This window comes from Apteryx rowi, unplaced genomic scaffold (genome assembly GCF_003343035.1).
Source record: "Apteryx rowi isolate R43461 unplaced genomic scaffold, aptRow1 scaffold_1257, whole genome shotgun sequence".
Taxonomy (NCBI): domain Eukaryota; kingdom Metazoa; phylum Chordata; class Aves; order Apterygiformes; family Apterygidae; genus Apteryx; species Apteryx rowi.
In genome coordinates, this window is record NW_020447483.1 from 29,512 (window position 1) to 47,628 (window position 18,117).

Consider the following 18,117-nt stretch of genomic DNA (forward strand, 5'->3'; position numbering starts at 1 on the left):
ACATTTAAGATATAATATTTTTTACCTTATGGGAAAACATGGCATTTGAAAGCTTGAGCTCTGGCAACCCTGGGGCTGTGCTCCCGCCCTTGTTTGTGGTATCCCATGTAGTGRCTAGGGTGCAAGGACTTGATCTGGATCAGAAGCCTTTCCAAATCCTGCTGTAAATATAAATCCTGAAAACTAATGCCAAGTAAACACACTAATCCACCCTTCTTTCCCACCCAGCACCTGCTTTGCCCCAGCCTTAGAAATGATTTATATGCCTAGCTTCTGAAAAGCTTCCTGGACTTCTTTTGATCCCTGCCTTCCCCCCTGCCCATTCTGCCTCTGAATTTAAGTGCAATTAAAACCTTTTCCTTGTCTATTTACYGGCTTCTAAAGCCCTTTTCTGTGGGTGACGCATCTTTGAGGAACAGTAGCTTCTTACTCGTTGTGTTACTGACATACAAGTCCTTATAAATGCCATCCTAAATTTTCAGTGGTTTAAAGCACTTCAGTACTCTCTAGCGTTCATAGGCCATTAATGATCTTCATCCAACACCTATAACAAGGAATAGGGAAGAGATACATTTTATATACATTTAGTCAAAAGTCCTCAGCGTTAATGGCTTGAGGAAGTTAGGAGTGCTGACATAGTAACAATAGCAGGGKGTTTTCCTGCTTCTCAGTGACAATGTTGGTTTGCTGGACTTGGTATGTGACTGTGTGTTAGGTAGGTGTAAAACTGTGGTATTAGAGAGTTGCCTGCCATACATATGGCCTTTATATGAGATAAAATGGTGCAGGTTTAGTGTGCTGATATATCTGAGTAGGCATAGCTTGAGCCCATGTTTTATGAGAAATGTTATCTGAATTTAGTTTTCATGGCCATAAGCAGAGAATTCTAGTGCCTCAGAGTGGAGCAGAACTGAYGATTACTTGGCATGCTTCCTGTTTCTCTCAGGTTCATTGCTATAAATCCCTTTATTCTAAACAGATATTTTCCATAGGCATCTCTGTAGTCTAGAATGTTTCATGTCCATCTCTTCCTACCACCTGTCCCTTGGTGGATATTCTTCTGTTACTAACTAACAAATTTTTTATTTCTGGTATTGGAGRAATTAGTGAAATTCAACAGCCTCACAAATCATAACCTAAGATATGACTGCCTTGTTGTTATATTTGCTTTAGTAATATGATTTAGCTTAGGTTATATGATAAAAGGAACAGTCATGGGTGATTAGCCATTCCAAAGTGATTTGAATAAATACTGGTGAATCACTTTCATATTAGTGAGGTCGTCTTATACATACCTAGACAGAAATGGGGAAATTGGGTAGTTAAGTCAGGCTAACTTCATTTTTAAGCAACAAAACTAAGGTTAAGAAATTAGGTATTCTAGAAATAGACATATGGTGAGGAGTCAAGAGCATGGTAGGATTCTATGGTGTTGTGCCTCCCCACCCCTCTGCCACCCCAATGGTAGGTAATACTGATCAGTTTATTTTCTTCTGTTACTTCCTTCCCTTCTTTCCTTTTACAGTGTCAGAACAAACAAAATGCAGATGAAGGACTTGGAGAGGAAGCTGAAACACTGAAACAACAGCTCAGGGAGCAAGAGAAAGCTGTTAAGGATCTGAAGGAACAGCTGGCTCTAGCCAAAGTGAATCTGAAAGATGTTGAAATCGAGTATGCAACACAGGTATGGAAGAAGATTTCCAGTCATCCATATGTATATATGTCTGTATTTTCCACTGCGTACCTCTATTGACACAATTTAAGACAGACAGTCATTCTGCAGGACGTACTGCTGTGTTGTATTACATTTGATTTATTAATGGAATGATTTTTGTTAATATTATAGAAGTCAATTTTAAATGTTGATCCTTGGGTGGGGTTATATGCTATACAACTATAGAACCAGAAGTTTGTGAATTTGTGATTATATGGTAATCATATCTTCTGCATATTTGTAAATAAAATTTCTACACCTTCTGCTTTCTGGTRTCTGAAATATTATCAGTTAATACGTAGGTATTAGTAGAATAAAGATATTATTTTGACCTAGGTGACACAGAGGATTACCATGCTGAAGATTGTCTCGTGTGCTGTTGCATATTGAAAGCAGGCCTGCATATAGGCCAAGCTCATAACCTTCTCAGTTCTTCTATTTTCTGGCTTGTGTTTTCAGCTGAGCTCCCTGCAGGAGGTGATTCAGGAGAAAGAAGCTCTCCTAAAGGAGCAGGCTCACCACCAAGCTGAATTGCTCAAGACAGTGGCCCAGTCAGATCGGGAAGTGGAGATGCAGCAGGTAGGTTCGGAATATAATCTTATGGAGTGCGTGGAAGGAGAAGGGCAAACTTACTTTTCTGAAGACACCCTGAGAGCAGTTCTCAGAAAAATATCTCAAAAAGGGTGAGAAGAGATATGATTTTTTTTTTTTTTTTTCAGGATGCTAATTTAGACTTTCAGATCCCAACTTCAATCTGCTGACCTGCTATAAACTCTTTACGTGACATTTAAAACAGTGTTAATTTAGTGTGCCCTTGCTCCCTATTTGTGAGACAGTRGTAAGCTTTTCCTAGTGCACAGGGGCTCCAGAATAAATATCAACAAAAACAAAGTTATTTAGGCTGTTAAAGTAAATGCATTATGAAAAGTAGGTGCATGGATGAAGACAGGAAAACTAGACCTCTTATGTTAGCCTCTCGGATACTGATCCAGCACTCTGTGTCTCACAGAACCTGAGGACGCTTCAGAGGAAGCTAGAGGAACAGGAAGCAGCGTTGCTAGGAAGGACTCAAGTGGTAGAATTGCTGCAGCAGGAATTACATAATGCTGAACAACAAAACCAGGTATCTTTTCTTGCTTTGCTTATTGCCTTACTGTCATGTATCTTTGCTGGTAGAAGGTGACCTTGTCAGTAGCCCAGAAGCACAGTTGCTGATTTCTAGAACCAAGTTTCCAGCATGAAATCAGCTAGGGGCTCTTTCAGCTCTGAGATGAAAACTTGTTATTTCTTTAATAGAGGGTAATTTAGCCTGAATGGGGAATCTGATGATTCATGGGGTTTTTCCTTAACTGTAAGGTAACCCTCTCTTTCAAAGAAGAGAAAGTAAACTTTAAAAAGAAAACAAACCACCCCCCCCCCCCAAAAAAAAAAAAACCCAACTAGAGACATTAAACTTGACTGTCTTTCTGCTATTTCATATATGGCCATCCAGAGTCCTGCTTTCTCCATGACATGTCTCCCCATAGCTGTTACACTCAAAATCTTGTTATGGACCCAAAATCTTGTTATGGACCCCCCTCATATGTAAAGCCAAGAATTTATTAGTGTAATTGAAGTCTTAACAGTTTAATCAAAGAATTCTTATTAGACCAGATGCAGAAAAGGGAGAAGGCCAGGGGGGAAGACTACTACTATACAGAAGAGCTTTCAATAACAAGAATATAGCTAAAGCTGTTATACCTATGCTTTCTAGTATCTACCTCTTTTTCTGGTATGGCCTCTCAAAGTCAGTGGGTTCAGGTGGGGCAGGGAAGTGTTTACAGTGAATTGTTGGCATCACAAATCTTTAAATGAGGAATTTGATGTTCACATTGATGGCTTCTTCCTCATCCCAGGATGCAGCTGGAGTCATTTTTATGCTTTTATCCCTTGCATTTTCTTCACTGATCTGCAAGCTCACATTACATCTGATTTTACTATATATGGTGTGGTTTTTGTCTGTTAGATACCATTTCTTTGTTCACTTTGTTAGCCCTACTTGTTTTTCTCCAGCTCCAGGACTGTATTTTTTAACTAACCTTCGGTGAATTGTTTACAGGCTTTGGGTCTCTACTGCCAGTGCATGTCCTATCTCTTATCCCCTGCCTCCATGTATTCCCTCACGCCACATCCTGGGTCCCCACTTCAAGGCCTCTGCTGTGATACCAGACCTGTATTTCTATATGCTACATCATTATACTAGTCATAAACATTTAAAGTTGTGATCAGTGGCACAAAGTCTAGTTGGAGGCCAGTAACTAGCGGTGTACCCCAGAGGTCAATACTGGGTCCAGTCCTGTTCAGCTTCTTCATTAATGACCTGGATGATGGGACAGAGTGTGCCCTCAGCAAGTCTGCTGATGATGCAAAGCTGGGAGGAGTGGCGGATACCCCAGAGGGTTGTGCTGCCATTCAGAGGGACCTGGACAGGTGGGAGAGATGGGCAGAGAGGAACCTCATGAAGTCCAATACGGGGAAGCGCAAAGTCCTGCAGCTGGGGAGGAAGAGCTGCATGCATCCGTACAGGCTGGGGGCCAGTGGGCCAGAGAGCGGAGTCCTGGTGGACAAGAAGTTGACCGTGAACCARCAATGTGCCCTCATGGCGAAGGTGGCCAACGGTACCCCGGGCCACATTAGGCAGAGCGTTGCCAGCAGGTGGAGGGAGATGATCCTCTCCCTCTACTCAGCCCTGGTTGAGGCCAGCCCTGGAGTGSTGGGTCCAGAGCTGGGCTCTGCAGCGCAAGAGAGAGATGGAGCTACTGGAGTGAGTCCAGTGAAGGGCCACAAAGATGATGAAGGGACTGGAGCATCTGTTGTACGRGGAAAGACAGAGAGCTGGGACTGTTTAGCCCAGAGAAGAAGGCTCGGGAGGGGATCTGTGTGTACTGATAACTGCAAGGGTAGTGTAGAGACAACGGAGCCAGGCTCTCTTGGTGGTGCCCAGTGACAGGATGAGAGGCAATGAGCACACACTGAAATGCAGGCAATTCCATCTGAACATAAGAAAACACTTTTTTTTCCCCACTGTTGTTTTTACAGCCAAACAACAAGGATAGGGATACTGCAGCTGCAGCGGCCATCTCTAGTGACCGAGGTTCTGGACAGGTGGAGGGGGGAAAAAAACCTATCCATACTCTACACTGCCGAGTGGTGCATTCAGAGCAGTCAAATACAAAGTGCTTGGCTGAAGCCAAAAGGGCCTAACACCATGCTAGTATAGTTGCACCGTTTCTGGACTACGGTGTCAGAGCACAGGCAATAYGCTTTCACGTGCTTTACTGAGAACCTGCTAATGTGATGACACAGCTTCCGGAGTGGTACTAGCCCTCAAACATTTTGGAGCATGAACAGAATGAGATCAAGTCTATGCATACATGGCAGTATATATCCCCTCAAGAGGGGATTTAGTACACAATATCTAACAAGCTTGCTTGCAAATATGTGGTGAATGCATTTTAATTTTTTTGCTAATTTCAGAACTTCTGGGAAAAAAAATTCTCCATTCCTTTAAAAGAGACTCATACTCTAACAGTCTCATGGACAGTAGTCCAACCCAGCAGCTAGGCTTTTGTTCAGTCATCCAACCAGTTGTCCTGTCAGCTCACTTTTACGCTCAAATCATCGTTGTTCCTATTCCCAAGCAAAAGGGACCTCTACTGCGATCCCTAGTTGTCCTGCCCTCCAGTGTCCCTGGCTCCTTCAGGATGCAAACACCAAGATTCTTCTTCCTAGAGAAGTGCTAGCTCTTAATACTACCACCTTGATTTTTTTTTAATGTACTTTTTCAGAACACAACAGATCTACATTCAGGTTTGTTGGTCAGGCTTTGAAAGGCTTGAGGCTATTTGTAGGGAGCAAATATGACCTCATTCACTATCTTATAAGACTGGAGATGAGCAGAAAGAAACTGATTTCTGGCTGAACTGCTGGAAACTACTTGCATATCTGAAATGAACCAGTTTCACCTTGTTTAGAGCTTCAAGACAAGGAACAGAGAAGCATATCTTCATTTTTGGGGACTCTTGCTGATATTATGCAAGTATTTCATTATTGTCATTATTATAAAACTTTCATAAGACATTGTTTAGTGGACAATGTTTAATTTTGAGGAGGCAAAAGCTGCTTTTTGTTCATTTCATATATATTGTTTGAAGAGCTCTGAATTTTTTTTTTAATAGCTTTTGTACTCAAAATTTGGATCTCTTTCATGATAGCTGTCCTCCTGCCCCTAATAATAGAGTAAGGCTAGGTTACGGTGCGGGTTACAAGTAAGCAAAACTCTAGAGGCCTCTTCTTGTAAGAGGGTCCATACTGGGTTAGGTCGGAGTTTCACCCTACGCATTACTTTTTCCAGCAATGGCGATGAGTCCTGTCTTGCCTCAGGCAAGTGCTGGCAGAAAACATCTCCCATCTGGACTCGCAGAACTCCCCCTTGGGCATCTGTCCTGCAAGTCTCCCCAGTTTCTCCACACATGCCATGTTAGTAGGCTGCACAATATCCAGCCAGTCGAGTGCTGAACCTCACTTTGGAAACTTTCTTACAGACTTACGCACTTATTTCTGTGTCCGAACTAAGCACAGCGGTGGGATCTTTTACCATCAGGAAGAGGTGAGGAACCTCAGTGAGCCAACTTGTATTTGGTGCTGATTATATTGCCCACAAGGGTTTTTAATGCAGCGGGAGCATGAGTATCCTCATGGCTCCCTTGACTCCTCCGTGCCGTTGATTCCCCTCATGCCTGTTCTGTGGTCAGAGGGAGAGCCTAGCACATATAAACACTGAGGCCGTGGGGTTGAAGCTTCTCTTCCAGCTCCAAACTCGCTCATAGAGATTCTGACTGCACTTTTCCACTCACACTTCTTATTTACACCCTCCCCGCAGAGTAATGGGATCTTCTCCTCAACCTTCTCCTGACCCCGGCCAGGCTGGCTATCCACAGCTGCAGGAGGAGGAAGCTTGACAAGGGGAATTCTGGCAACTGTAGGGTCTGTTTCTGTTCCCTGGTTGTCTTGCATCCCTGGTCAGTGTCCCCCAGCTTTTGGGGTTTCTCATGGAGCAGTGAGCATTGTGTGGGACACTTTGTCCCCCTTGGTTCCCTATTTCTGCTTTTTTTTTTTTTTTTTTTGACTCCCTTCTCATATACACACTTCTGTTGTTTGCTTGTTAATTGTGCCCTGTAATTGTTTGAGTTCTCCCTATTTTCTTTTGTTGTAGTGCTTCCTCCCCTTTTGGGGAGGAAAGTTTTCTCTTTCCTCCAGAAGAGAACTCATGGCCACTGTTCTGTTGTTTCCTTCCTCCTTTCTGTTCCCTGCTCTAAACTAAGATTTCTCTTTTCCTTACCCAAATTGAGAATTCTTGTTTCTCCCAGCATTGTTCCTTGCAAGTTGCAAATCATAGGGCAATTTCTAATTAATTGTGATTTCTGCCACATTTATTTCCTCCTTTCTACTACTCAGATATTTGAAAAGGCAATTTTAAGATATGATTCAGATATTTTGCGTGGTGCTGAGTTGCTCTCGATGAGACTTAAACTCATTTCTGTATCCTTCTACAGGCACTCCGAGAACAGTGCCAGAAGATGGAAGTGGATTTAAGCTCCCTGAAGGACGTGCTAGATGCAGAGAGACAAGAAGCTCAGAACCTCAAGGAGAAGATGGAGCTGGAACTAGCCGAGAGGAAGCTGTCCTCCCATTGCTTGCAGGAGGAGGTGCAGAGTCTCTCAGGAGAGCTGGAACAGGCAAGAAAAGTGCAAGSCGAATTAGAGATGAAGTATAGAGACCTAGAGCAGAAACAGAGGCTGGAAGTGGAAGAGAAAAACCTGCAGATCAGTTGTCTTCGGGTGGCTGAGCAAGAGCTGCAGTCTAGACATGCTGCCCTTGTAGCTGAAAATGATCAGCTGAAACAAGATGTTGACCGGTTGCTGGTGCTGTCTGCTGAAAACTGTACTACAATACAGAGACTGCAAGGTGAGGAAGTGCAGACGTTGGGTGTAGCAGGTTCTCAGGAGCCGAAGGATCACTGGGTTGCTTTCTGCTTGGCTTTGTTTTTATGGTAGCTCAAAAGGAAGTCTTGTTATAACACTTCCTAATTACATAGCGACGTAAGAGTGGCTGTACTGTATCAAACTAAAGGCCTCTGGTGYGATTGTACCTTTCTGTCTTTGGCAGTGGCCAAAGCCAGGAAAAAGAGCCTACGAATATGGCAACGTATCTGCTGATTTCCTTGTGTACCAACCCAGTTTATAAGGTCATGGGGCTTGTGGATGTCCTGAGTCATCTGTGCGTGTGTGTATACATATATATTTTTAATGAATTTTAATAACTTACTGGATTTTTTTTCTTCCATGTTTATGTAAGCTTTTTTTAGATGTGTTGTATTGTGTGGCAAGGAGATCTGTGTCTTAACTGCTTGTTAGATGAAGAACCACCTTTTGTTTTGAGCCTTTCTCCTGCAGGTGTCTCTTACAGGAAGAGACAATGTACAATAATTGTAGTTAACATCAAATTTTAACATTGTTCTCTTCTACAATAAAAAAAAATAAAATTAAAAGGCATATTTAATTTACCAACCTCTCTTCTTGTAATGGCTTCTTTTCCCTGTGCTAAAAATACTGTTGTAGCTGTGTTAATTTCTCTTTTTCTGATGTTCTTATTCTCGTGTAGTCTGGCTTACAGTTCTCAAAAGTTGAGTTTCCTTTGTTGGGAAAAATGAGATGTTAGGACTGCCAAAACTGAGAGGCATTRTCTGATCTACAGACTTTCTAAGATGAAGATTTTAGTGCCTTTTTTTTTTTTATGACTCTTCTACCAAAAATTCAAAAACCAAGGGAAGCAAGTTGTTTATACTGTTTTCTCTGTAAATTTATACTGAATTAGAACTAATAACATTCACCTTGCCTAAAGCTGTTATTTCAAATAGACATTCTTCTAGCTACTTAAAGGGCCCAAAACTGAAGTGGAGACTGAGAGATAAAGGATTTTATATACTAGTGTGCATACATGTAAACTGCGTATATTTCAGCAGAAAAGGTAAGAACACATTTTAACTTCTTTTCTTTCTGCTCCCCTAGATGAACTGATACAAAAATCTGAGGAATTTGTCTGCTGTCAGAATGAGCTAAAATCCCAGCCAGTAGTGCAGGTCTCTGAGTTGAAGAAACAGGTATGGTCTTTGTATATGAGTCTCCTAAGTCTTTTTGATATGTTGAGGAACTGAAATAGAATGAAATGTTTTGAATTCCTTTCTTTTACTGAATTGGTTGGGAAAGGCTGTTTCGGGTTCTCTCAGTTTATGTTAAGTCTGGGCAGAGATGTTATAACACTGGGAGCCTGAGAAGAAATAGGAGTCAACTCGAGTAATTTAGAAGTTGCCAACTGATTCGTTAAAAAGGTTAATGGAAAGATCAAAGGTTAATGCTTATGTAAAAAATGTATGTAAACTTATCTTTCTACCCGCCATCCTATTTTTAAACAGGATGGAACAACCTCACAGGGAAAAGTGATAGAGCAGAAAGATGAGGCTGGGACTTTGCTTCTACCCACAGAAACTTTGGAAGGACAGAAAYCTGGAGGTGGTATAGTTATTCTTCTTCTTACCTATTTTTAGGTAGTAAATATGTCCACAGTTACTGGATCATTATGTATTCCTTGTCAAGAACTTCAAAAATATTCTCTAATTCTTTTCAGTAGTTAAAAGGAGAATTTAAAAGGAGAAGGAAAAGCAAGACATCTGGAATTATTCAAAAGACTGGGTTGTGTGTCGTAGGTCTGCCTGCGTAGTGTTATCTTGTGATGTTAAGCAGTGGTTGATGTTTTGGCCATGGGAATCGGTGGGTAGCATTTGTCGTTGCCTGCAGTGCACATGTTTTGTATTCCTGCTCTTATGATCTGTGGCAATAGGAGCAAAGAATGTGGAGGAGACATGAAAAAACTAGGACAAAGGCAAGGATGGTAATATTATGTGACTGCTGACTTCTTGAGAAAAGGGATGGCAGAGTTAACTGGATAGTGATAGGGCATATTTAGTTCAAATAATAGTTCTGTTTTATTAGATTTTTTTTTGTTCTGTTAATATAAATTATGCCTAAGGATGGTAGAATAAATTTTGTATTCCAAGACAACGTGCACTTGCACCCTCTTGAGAGGTACAAAATAATATATAGCTGAAGCAGTAGCTTCTCCCTCATACAGAGTGCTGACAATCTGTAGATGGTACTTCTGGGGAGTTATTTTTGATAGCTCTTGCTGAAACAGTAAAGGGCCCATACACCTCTCACACAAAAATGGGACAATTAATTTGGTTTTGAGTGTCTAGGAATGCAGACTAGTAGAAGTAATAATTCTGACAGTGTTAATATTAGTATAAAAAGATGGGTTCGAACAGCTTTTGACTTTATGGTTGACTGGATTAAAAAAAAATTAAATAAATTTGGATTGACAGCTAGAGATGCCCGCCTCCCACCCTGAGTCACTGTACAGATAACTAATGGTGTATGTAGGCTTTCCCTGGTTCACTTAATGGAACMAAAAACTTGCTGAAAGACCATAGTATGATATGAATCAGTAAAAGAAAGCCATTATCATAGAAGGCAGACTGCTTTCCAGATGTTAGAATTCACAAATACTATTCATCTGAGCGTCCTCAAGATATATACTACTTTTCAACTTGGCATATATTGTTTTGTAAAGAAACTTCTGTATAGAAAAAAAGTTTAAAGCGGGGCAAAAGAAAACCCTGTTTCATATGTTAGTGTTATGTCAAGTCTGCATGTTCAGAATTGAAAAGAATAAAAAGCCGTGCCCCTAACAGGACTGCTTAACTTGGTCCTGAATTTGATTTTGTGTATATATTAATATACATTTTATATCATTGATAGCTATGTGTTTGCAAAAATGGGGCCTGTTTTTTAATGTGTCAAAGTTGATGTTGCTGGGGAAGAAAAAAACCTTGTATAAGTTGTTTTACTGGCTCTTATACTAAAACGTTGAGGTAGCATCTCTAGAACTAGCTAGAACTGAAATGAATCATAGAATCACAGAATAACTCAGGTTGGAAGGGATCTCAGGAGGTCCCTAGTTCAACTTCCTGCTCAAAGCAGGATCAGCTGTGAGATCAGACCCAGTCTGGTCTTAGTCACCAGTCTTGGAGGTTTTCATGTAACCTCCCTGGGTAGCCTGTTCTAATGCTTGACTGTCCTCACAGTGGAAAAACTCTTTTCCTTGCATCAAGCTGGAACCTCTTCTGTTTCAGTATATGCCTGTTGCCTTTTGTCCTCTCGCCATGCACCACTGTAAAGAGCCTGGTGAGCCTCTTTGAGCCTGGCTCTGTCGTCTTGATTAACTTCCTTGTAAGTATTAGAAGGCTGTTTTTAGGTCTTCCCAAGGCCTTCTCTTCTCCAGGCCGAACAAGCGCTGTTCCCTCAAGTCTTTCCTTATGGGGCAAGTACTCCAGCCCCGTGACCATCTTGGTGGCCTTCTGCTGATCTTGCTTCAATTTCTCAGTGTATTTCCTGTACTGACAGTCCAAAACTGAACACAGTCTAGATGCGGTCTTAATAAGTGCCCAGTGGAGGTGGATAATCGCTTTTTTTGATCTGCTGTCTACATTGTTCATACAACCCAGGATGCTTTTGGCTGCCTTGAGCCAGCAGCGTGCCTGGCAGCAATGTTTAGCCTGCTGTCTGCCAGGACCTCCTGGATCCTTTCTGCAGAGTTAGTCCCCAACCCATGTTCCCAGGGCAGAACTTTGCGTTTGTCCTTGTTGGATGTCATGAGGTTCCCATTGACCCGTTCTTCCAGCCTGACTAGGTCACTCTGAACAGCAGCCCTGCCCATATCAGTTGCTCTTCCTCTCCCCCCAGTTTGGTGTCATCTGCAAACTTGATGAGTGTGCACTCTGCCACCTCTAGGTCATTGATAAAGATGTTAAATGGGAGAGGTGACAGGATAGGCCCCTGCGATGCTCCACTAGTTAAGAGCCTCCAGATGGAGTACAACCTATTGATTGCTACTCTTTGAGCCTGATCAGCCAATCAGTTTTTTTTTTTTTTTTTAACCTATTGAGGTGTCCTCTAATCCAGACCATAGCTTCCTGTCTTGGATACAAGAATATAGGAGACACTGTCAAAAGCCTCACTAAAGTCAAGGTAAATGACACCCACTGCTCTCCCCTTACCCACAAATCTAGTAATTTTATCATAGAAGGCAATTGGGTAGGTCAGGAATGATTTACCCTTGGTAAATCCATGCTGACTGTTTCAGTCACAGCCTCCTCTTCCAAGTACCTAGAAATGTGTTTGGACATTGTGTCATGGACTCTCCATGATTTTCCCAGGGATTGAAAGTGAGGCAGACTCTCCTGTAGTTTCTCRGGTTGTCCTTTTAGCCTTTTTCTGAAGATAGATACAATGTTTGTCTGTCTGCAGTCATCACAGGCTTCCTCCAATCCATAACCTTTCAAGAATGATGGCAGCCTTGCAAGGACATTGGCCAGCTCTTGTGGAACCCTTGAATGCAGGGCAACCCATCTTTTCCCATGAATTTTTACTGGTCAAGTTCTCACAAGTAATCCCTGACTCAGTCCTCATCCACTGCTGGTGGTAGATCTCCTTGAACCCTGTCTCTAAGCGCAGCCTTGGAAGATCTTGTTAGTGAATACTGAGTCAAAGGAGGTGTTGAACCTCAGCCTTATCTGCATCTGCTGTCAATGAATCACACACCCCCTTCAGCAACGGTCCCACATTTTCCTTGTTCAGCCTTCTACTACTAACATAGTGGTAGAAGCTATTCTTGTTGCCCTTTATGTCCCTTGTAAGCCTCAACCCTAGTTGAGTTCTGACTTTTCTAACACTGTCCCTAAATGTTGCTAAATTCTTTCTTTGTAGGCTGTCCCTGTTTCCATCTCCTGCATAGTGCTTTTTTTGCATCAGAGCTCTGTCATGAGTTCCCTGCTTAGCCAAGCCAACCTCCTGATGTCTGCTTGTTTTCCTCAATATTGTGATGAATTGCTCTTGTGCTTAGAGGGTGCTGTCTTTGCAGACCTGCCAGCTTTCCTGAGCTCCTTTGCCCTTCAGAGCTGTCTCCCRTGGGATCCCACCTACCAGTTCCCTGAATAAGGTGAAGTTTTCTCTCCTGATGTCCAGAATCTGTATCTTGCTCCCCATAGGATCTTGAACTCTATTTCATGGTCACTGCAGCCCAGGCTGCCCTTATCACATACCCAGCCAGTTCTTCCTTGCTCATGAATAACAGATTCAGCTGTGTGTCACCCTTGGTTGGTGCATCTAGTACCTGTATCAAGAATTTATCCCTGACACTTTCCAGAAGTCTGTTGTTTTTTTTTTTTTGCATTCTGCCATGTTGCCCTTCCAGCAGATATCAGGGGGATTAAAGTCTCCCATAAGATTATAAAATTCAGGGTCTGTGACACAGAGACTTCCTCAAGTTGTTTAAAGAAAGATGCTTACTGGCAAGTAGCCAGCAGGGTAATGAACAAGTTCAGTATCTGTTTTCTCAGGTGGTTAGTAGCTCTGATAGAATGTGATGCTAAAGGTACACATTTAAAAATAGATGATGATWGAGATGGTATCTGTTGGTATCAAATCTAAACAGAATTGTATTTCTTGTAGTAATCAGGAAGCTAACCAGCTGAAATTACTGTTTTCAAACATGAAAGTCTAGATGTGGTACAGGACACTTCCTTTGCCTGTCTGCTGCTTTTGCTTGTCTACAGTAACATACCTATCATAAATGATATTTATATACCAGTTTACAGAAGCACAAATGTAAAAAATATACTAAGCCAAACAGCAGCTGAATTCTTTTAGCATTCTTGACTTAGATTGTGGCCCTTGGATTCCTATTTTTATACAATTTTAACAATTTCTCATTTCACTTTTATCCAATGAAATTTGAAGCCTTATGCCACAATGATTACTTTTTTTTTTTCTTCTCCTTTATAAGTGTTCCTAAAAATTGAAGCTCTGTCAGCTGTCCTTTAACTTCCGTCTGAGTAACAGTAATTGTTCTGTTCTGAAAGGTGCTTAAACCAGTATTTTGTTCTGGTGGTTTGACTCTCAGAAAAAATGATTGAATGAACACATCATCCAAAGGCAATGTTATATATCTTCGCTACATAAATGTTGCTAATAGCCATGTACCCTGTTCTCTAAAGTGCCTAGAAGAGAATCCTGTTACTCGCTAAATCAGAGTTTTAATTTTTGAGGAAATCATTTCACGTTTATGTGGTTTTGAATGTTTCAGAGATGCTGCACTCGCAACTTGTTCTCCTGGAACCTCAGCAGGAAGCTGTGATTGTTGCAGAAAACTCAGAACAGGTAATGAATAATTAAGCAGCTGAAATAAGCCAAAACTAAAACAGGTCAAGGACTAGCCTTAAAACTGCTAAGCTGTTGTGACCTTTTTTAACAATCCTCTTTGGAAGGTTATTATTAACTGGATTAATGGTGAAAGACAGAAATAGCTTGCAAATACTGCTTGTAGCGTGTTCTTATCAGGCTGTATTTCCCTTTGTTGCTTGTGTGGAATTCTTGTCTTCCATCCACCCAATCCATGTTCATGCTATTTTTTCTCTTGTGAGTTAGTTTTTCAGCAAAGCCACAAGCTACTCTGAGGCAAGTCTTAGGAAATATGACTCCAAAGGCTTGGCAGTCATTATAGGATGCCTTTCAAACCCTACTCAATCCCACTGCTCTGATGGGGAATCTTGCAGACTGACCGGAGGAAGCCGAGTTCTCTCTGTCAAGCAGGAGACAAGTAGACTCTAGGTTTTTTTAATGCTCTTCCACTATGAACAGCTGCAGGTACAACTTCCATGCAATCTGTAGATGTTAAGAATGCAGGTTTAGACACCTGTTGCTTTGCTTTTTACTCAGTTGGCAAGGAGATTGAGAACCGTTGCTTCTGCGTCTCTGCCTCTGTATCTATACTAAGAATTTGTTGTAGAATTGTTCTTTAGCTTACGGCAAAGTCTAGCCTCTCTCCAGACTTCTCTACTCTATTCCAACCTGCCAGCAGGGGAAAGAGGATGATGCAGTGTTTACCTCTTACATTTATTGCTTTTTAAATTGGCTATTAATTTTAACATGAGGGAGGGGAATGATACATAATAATGTGCTGAAGCCAGTTTTCTTAAGTTTTTATTACTGCTAAGTCATCATAGCAAAGGCTGACGTTTGGGACTCATGATGGAGATGGAGAAGGCATTTTGAATGAGTTCATCCTGTTTGACTTGAGACCCTTACACTCCAACTGCATATAGCTAAGGTGTAAGCTAGTGGATCAACAGGTAGACACGCGCGTGCACACACACGCATGCACAGATTCTTTTCAAGGACAGGTATAAGCCTCTGAGCCGTTGTCTAGAGCCCCTGTATAGACAGTGGAGAGGAACGGGTTCTTTAGCCTATGATTCACCTTGGCCAAGGTAGGTGTTTAAAATGGCTCAATGAAGCCAGCCCTAGAAGCATCCATTTCTATCACTTAATTATAAAAGGAGTCCAGATAAATAACCTGTATGTAAGCATTTACATTTGGACAAGTGAACATTGCCACTCATGCATCTGACCCATTACTTCAGGTCAAGATATGTATGAATCCAAACCCAATAGAGGGGTTTGGGTCATGTGCAGGGATTATCTGGATGCATCCTATCCATCTCATGTGAGTGCTTAGAGCTTGTTAAGGCAAAAGAGCTCTAGAACTTGGGGCTGGAGATTGTTTCTGTATGGTTGGGTGACKTGTTAGAGGTCTGTGCTTCCATCCTAGGTAGTGACAGCATGCATTAATTCTATTTGCCTAATTTTACTTTCATTCTCTCTACTGTTGGGCGGATTTTTTATTTTTATTTTTATTTGCCAGGGGGTAGCTTTCTTTAGAGGTTTTTCACTCTGTTGTCTTAGTTCTGACTCATTGTTCCTTTATGCTCCAGTTCAAACCCTTTCCTACAGAAGTGGTACTAACAGTTGTTTGTTGTAGTGACAGACAATGTGTTTTGGGAGCTAGTCTGGAATACTGCAAATCATTATGGGTGCATGTTAACTTGTATGTGGACTTTTAGAATGAAAAACCTAGGAGATGAAGGCCTAATTCTTGTATGGATGTCAACAGCAAACTAACCAATTTTCTGGGTTTTATTCAGCATCTTTGTGTGTGAGGGGAGAAGAGGTTTGTGTCTGTGAAATGGCAAAATCTGCTTCTGCTTTCCATAGTGTGCTCCATTTTCTTCTGCAGTGAGTTTTTTTTCCTGTCTGACAGAGCAGCAGGAGATGTATAACAGCATGTGTGGTTTCTTTTTTTGTTTGTTTTGTTTTATGGAGCCTAGTGTAACTTTCCTACGGAGAGGGCAGGTTCTTTAGCTGCTGGAGCAGGGGAGCACATGATGCTGCACACACAACTTCCCACCTTCTCTGCTTGGGTGATTCAGTGAGAAGTTACAAAGCTGTAGTTAGTCCCTTTGAAGCAGTGAAGATGGAAAAATAAGCATCTTGAGGTGGAAAGGGAGTTACTAGAATAGTTGCATTCCTTGATATCCTACAACTAATCTGATCTGAGATCCGTCTTAATCTCTTTGTTAATATCATAACCAACGTTTTTATATTTTCATTAGGCATCAGAGTTGGGCCTAAAGTAGAGAGCGACAGTTTTTACTCAAAGTTTGACAGGGGAGCACATAGCTAAGATCACTGTCTTCTAATGTGAAGATCGTGGCTCAAAACTAAGTATGTTTTCTTCAACCAACAGACTCAGAATGCTGGATCTGAGGTGAAATTGCAAGACTTCCAGAATCCGGAAGATTCGGCCTCTTCTGTAGACTGCTTTTCTAGATCTAGAGGTAAGGACTCAGAATGAGGCATATTAACCACAAAATTGTGGGAGTTTGAGAACCTTCAGAGAAGAATCTGAGGTGGATATGGAGATTTGGAGAGAGGAGCTTTGAGGTCAGAAACTAAAGACGTGCAGGAGGTAGTAAAGATGTACAGGAGGTAGAAGAGAAGATTCTAATGTGTGATAGCGAGGTATACATCAGAAGAGAAGAGAGAAAAAGTGGTTCCTGAGATGATAARGGGAGAAGAGTTTGAAGGGGAGAGTGTTTGTAGGTGCAGAGTCTGATGTGTAATACACAGAAAAGAATTACAGTAAGATGAAGAACTGTGTTTTGTTCCCCTTGGCAAACCAGTAAGATTTGGTGCCCCTGGAATTGAAGGGGGAAAAAAAAAAAAAGGAGGTGGGAGGGGAGGAGGGAGAGGAGAAAGACGACAAACTGGCTGGGTTGCAGAGTCAACCTTTTGAAAATTAGGAGTGCCATATTTAAATGCTCTTAACTCTGCCTTCTTACATTACATGAAGAGATGTACATTTGTTTAATTACTTGAATGCTTATGCTATTACTATTACGAAAGAGCAAAACTGAAACTGAGTGGGCAACTATAAACTCTGGTGTTTCCTAACAATTAAGAGCTTAACTTTACAACCTTGATTTTCCTAATGTATTTATTTATAATTTCCTAGAAATTAGAAAACAAAGTTTCAGGCAATTTTTTTTTTTTGATGACAGGTATAGCTCCCCAGTCCATCTTGTATCACCTGTGGCTTTTGAACTTTAGTCTTTTAGCAGTGCAACAGAGTTAGCTGTTCTCAGAAGAAGGTTATTTTCTTACACAAGAGGTGGAACTAAAGGGTACATATGTTCAATCCTGCTTGTTTGGAAGGGGGTAAGCATCCTAGTTCTCCTGTCTCTTCACTCTTCTGTGGAGGTTAGATATAGTATAGACTTAAGTGAGGCCAGCATGCAGTAGATGGAGAAAGCTTCTGCATCTGCAGGGCTATTGGGGATGTTTGGGCCCAATGCATAAGCTCAAACTCTTGATCTTGTGCCTTTCCCACTTTGGAAACTGGAGAAGCTCCAGTCCCATGTGTTGTCTCTCCTCTTGCTTACTGATTTTGTGTGACTGGTTATGTTGATAGTGACAAATGTGCATTTTATCACTAGGTGTGTCAGGAGAGCCAGTGAATTCTGAAGCGCCAAAGCCTTTTGATGACACTTTGCTCCCTGAGGTACAAATTTGGTCCAGTATTTGTTTCCTTACAATATTGCATACATCTGTGGATATAGTAACTTTAGTTTAAAAGGACCAAAGAATAGGTCTTTTAACATCCCCATAAGTTAAAGTGACTGTTGCAACACTGAGATAGGCTCTTTAACGGTTTATCATAAATTGGTTTTGCCTTCCAACCTGATGAACGTACAGCCTTTGCAACACAGAAAGCTGACTTATTGTTGAGCTGGTGGGTCTCCTCCCTTTTCACCTGTATTTGGGGGTGGGAGGAAACCTTAGAATTGACAC

The 18,117-nt window shown here is 41.5% G+C and overlaps 1 protein-coding gene across 6 annotated transcripts in view; it reads left to right on the forward strand.

Annotated features, from left to right (window-relative positions):
• Positions 1-18,117, forward strand: part of GOLGB1 (golgin B1) — a 48,809-nt gene that overhangs the window by 9,590 nt on the left and 21,102 nt on the right. For 2 of the 6 annotated variants that reach the window (XM_026055709.1, XM_026055710.1), the window contains 9 exons: positions 1,526-1,684; positions 2,174-2,293; positions 2,724-2,837; positions 7,309-7,720; positions 8,824-8,915; positions 9,228-9,324; positions 14,015-14,088; positions 16,514-16,604; positions 17,763-17,827. In XM_026055709.1, the coding sequence (XP_025911494.1) occupies positions 1,526-1,684; positions 2,174-2,293; positions 2,724-2,837; positions 7,309-7,720; positions 8,824-8,915; positions 9,228-9,324; positions 14,015-14,088; positions 16,514-16,604; positions 17,763-17,827 (1,224 nt within the window). Of the gene's footprint in view, positions 1-1,525; positions 1,685-2,173; positions 2,294-2,723; positions 2,838-6,308; positions 6,363-6,714; positions 6,740-7,308; positions 7,721-8,823; positions 8,916-9,227; positions 9,325-14,014; positions 14,089-16,513; positions 16,605-17,395; positions 17,485-17,762; positions 17,828-18,117 lie in introns of those variants that run through there. The other 4 variants (XM_026055711.1, XM_026055712.1, XM_026055713.1 and 1 more) reach the window with 4 other exon arrangements.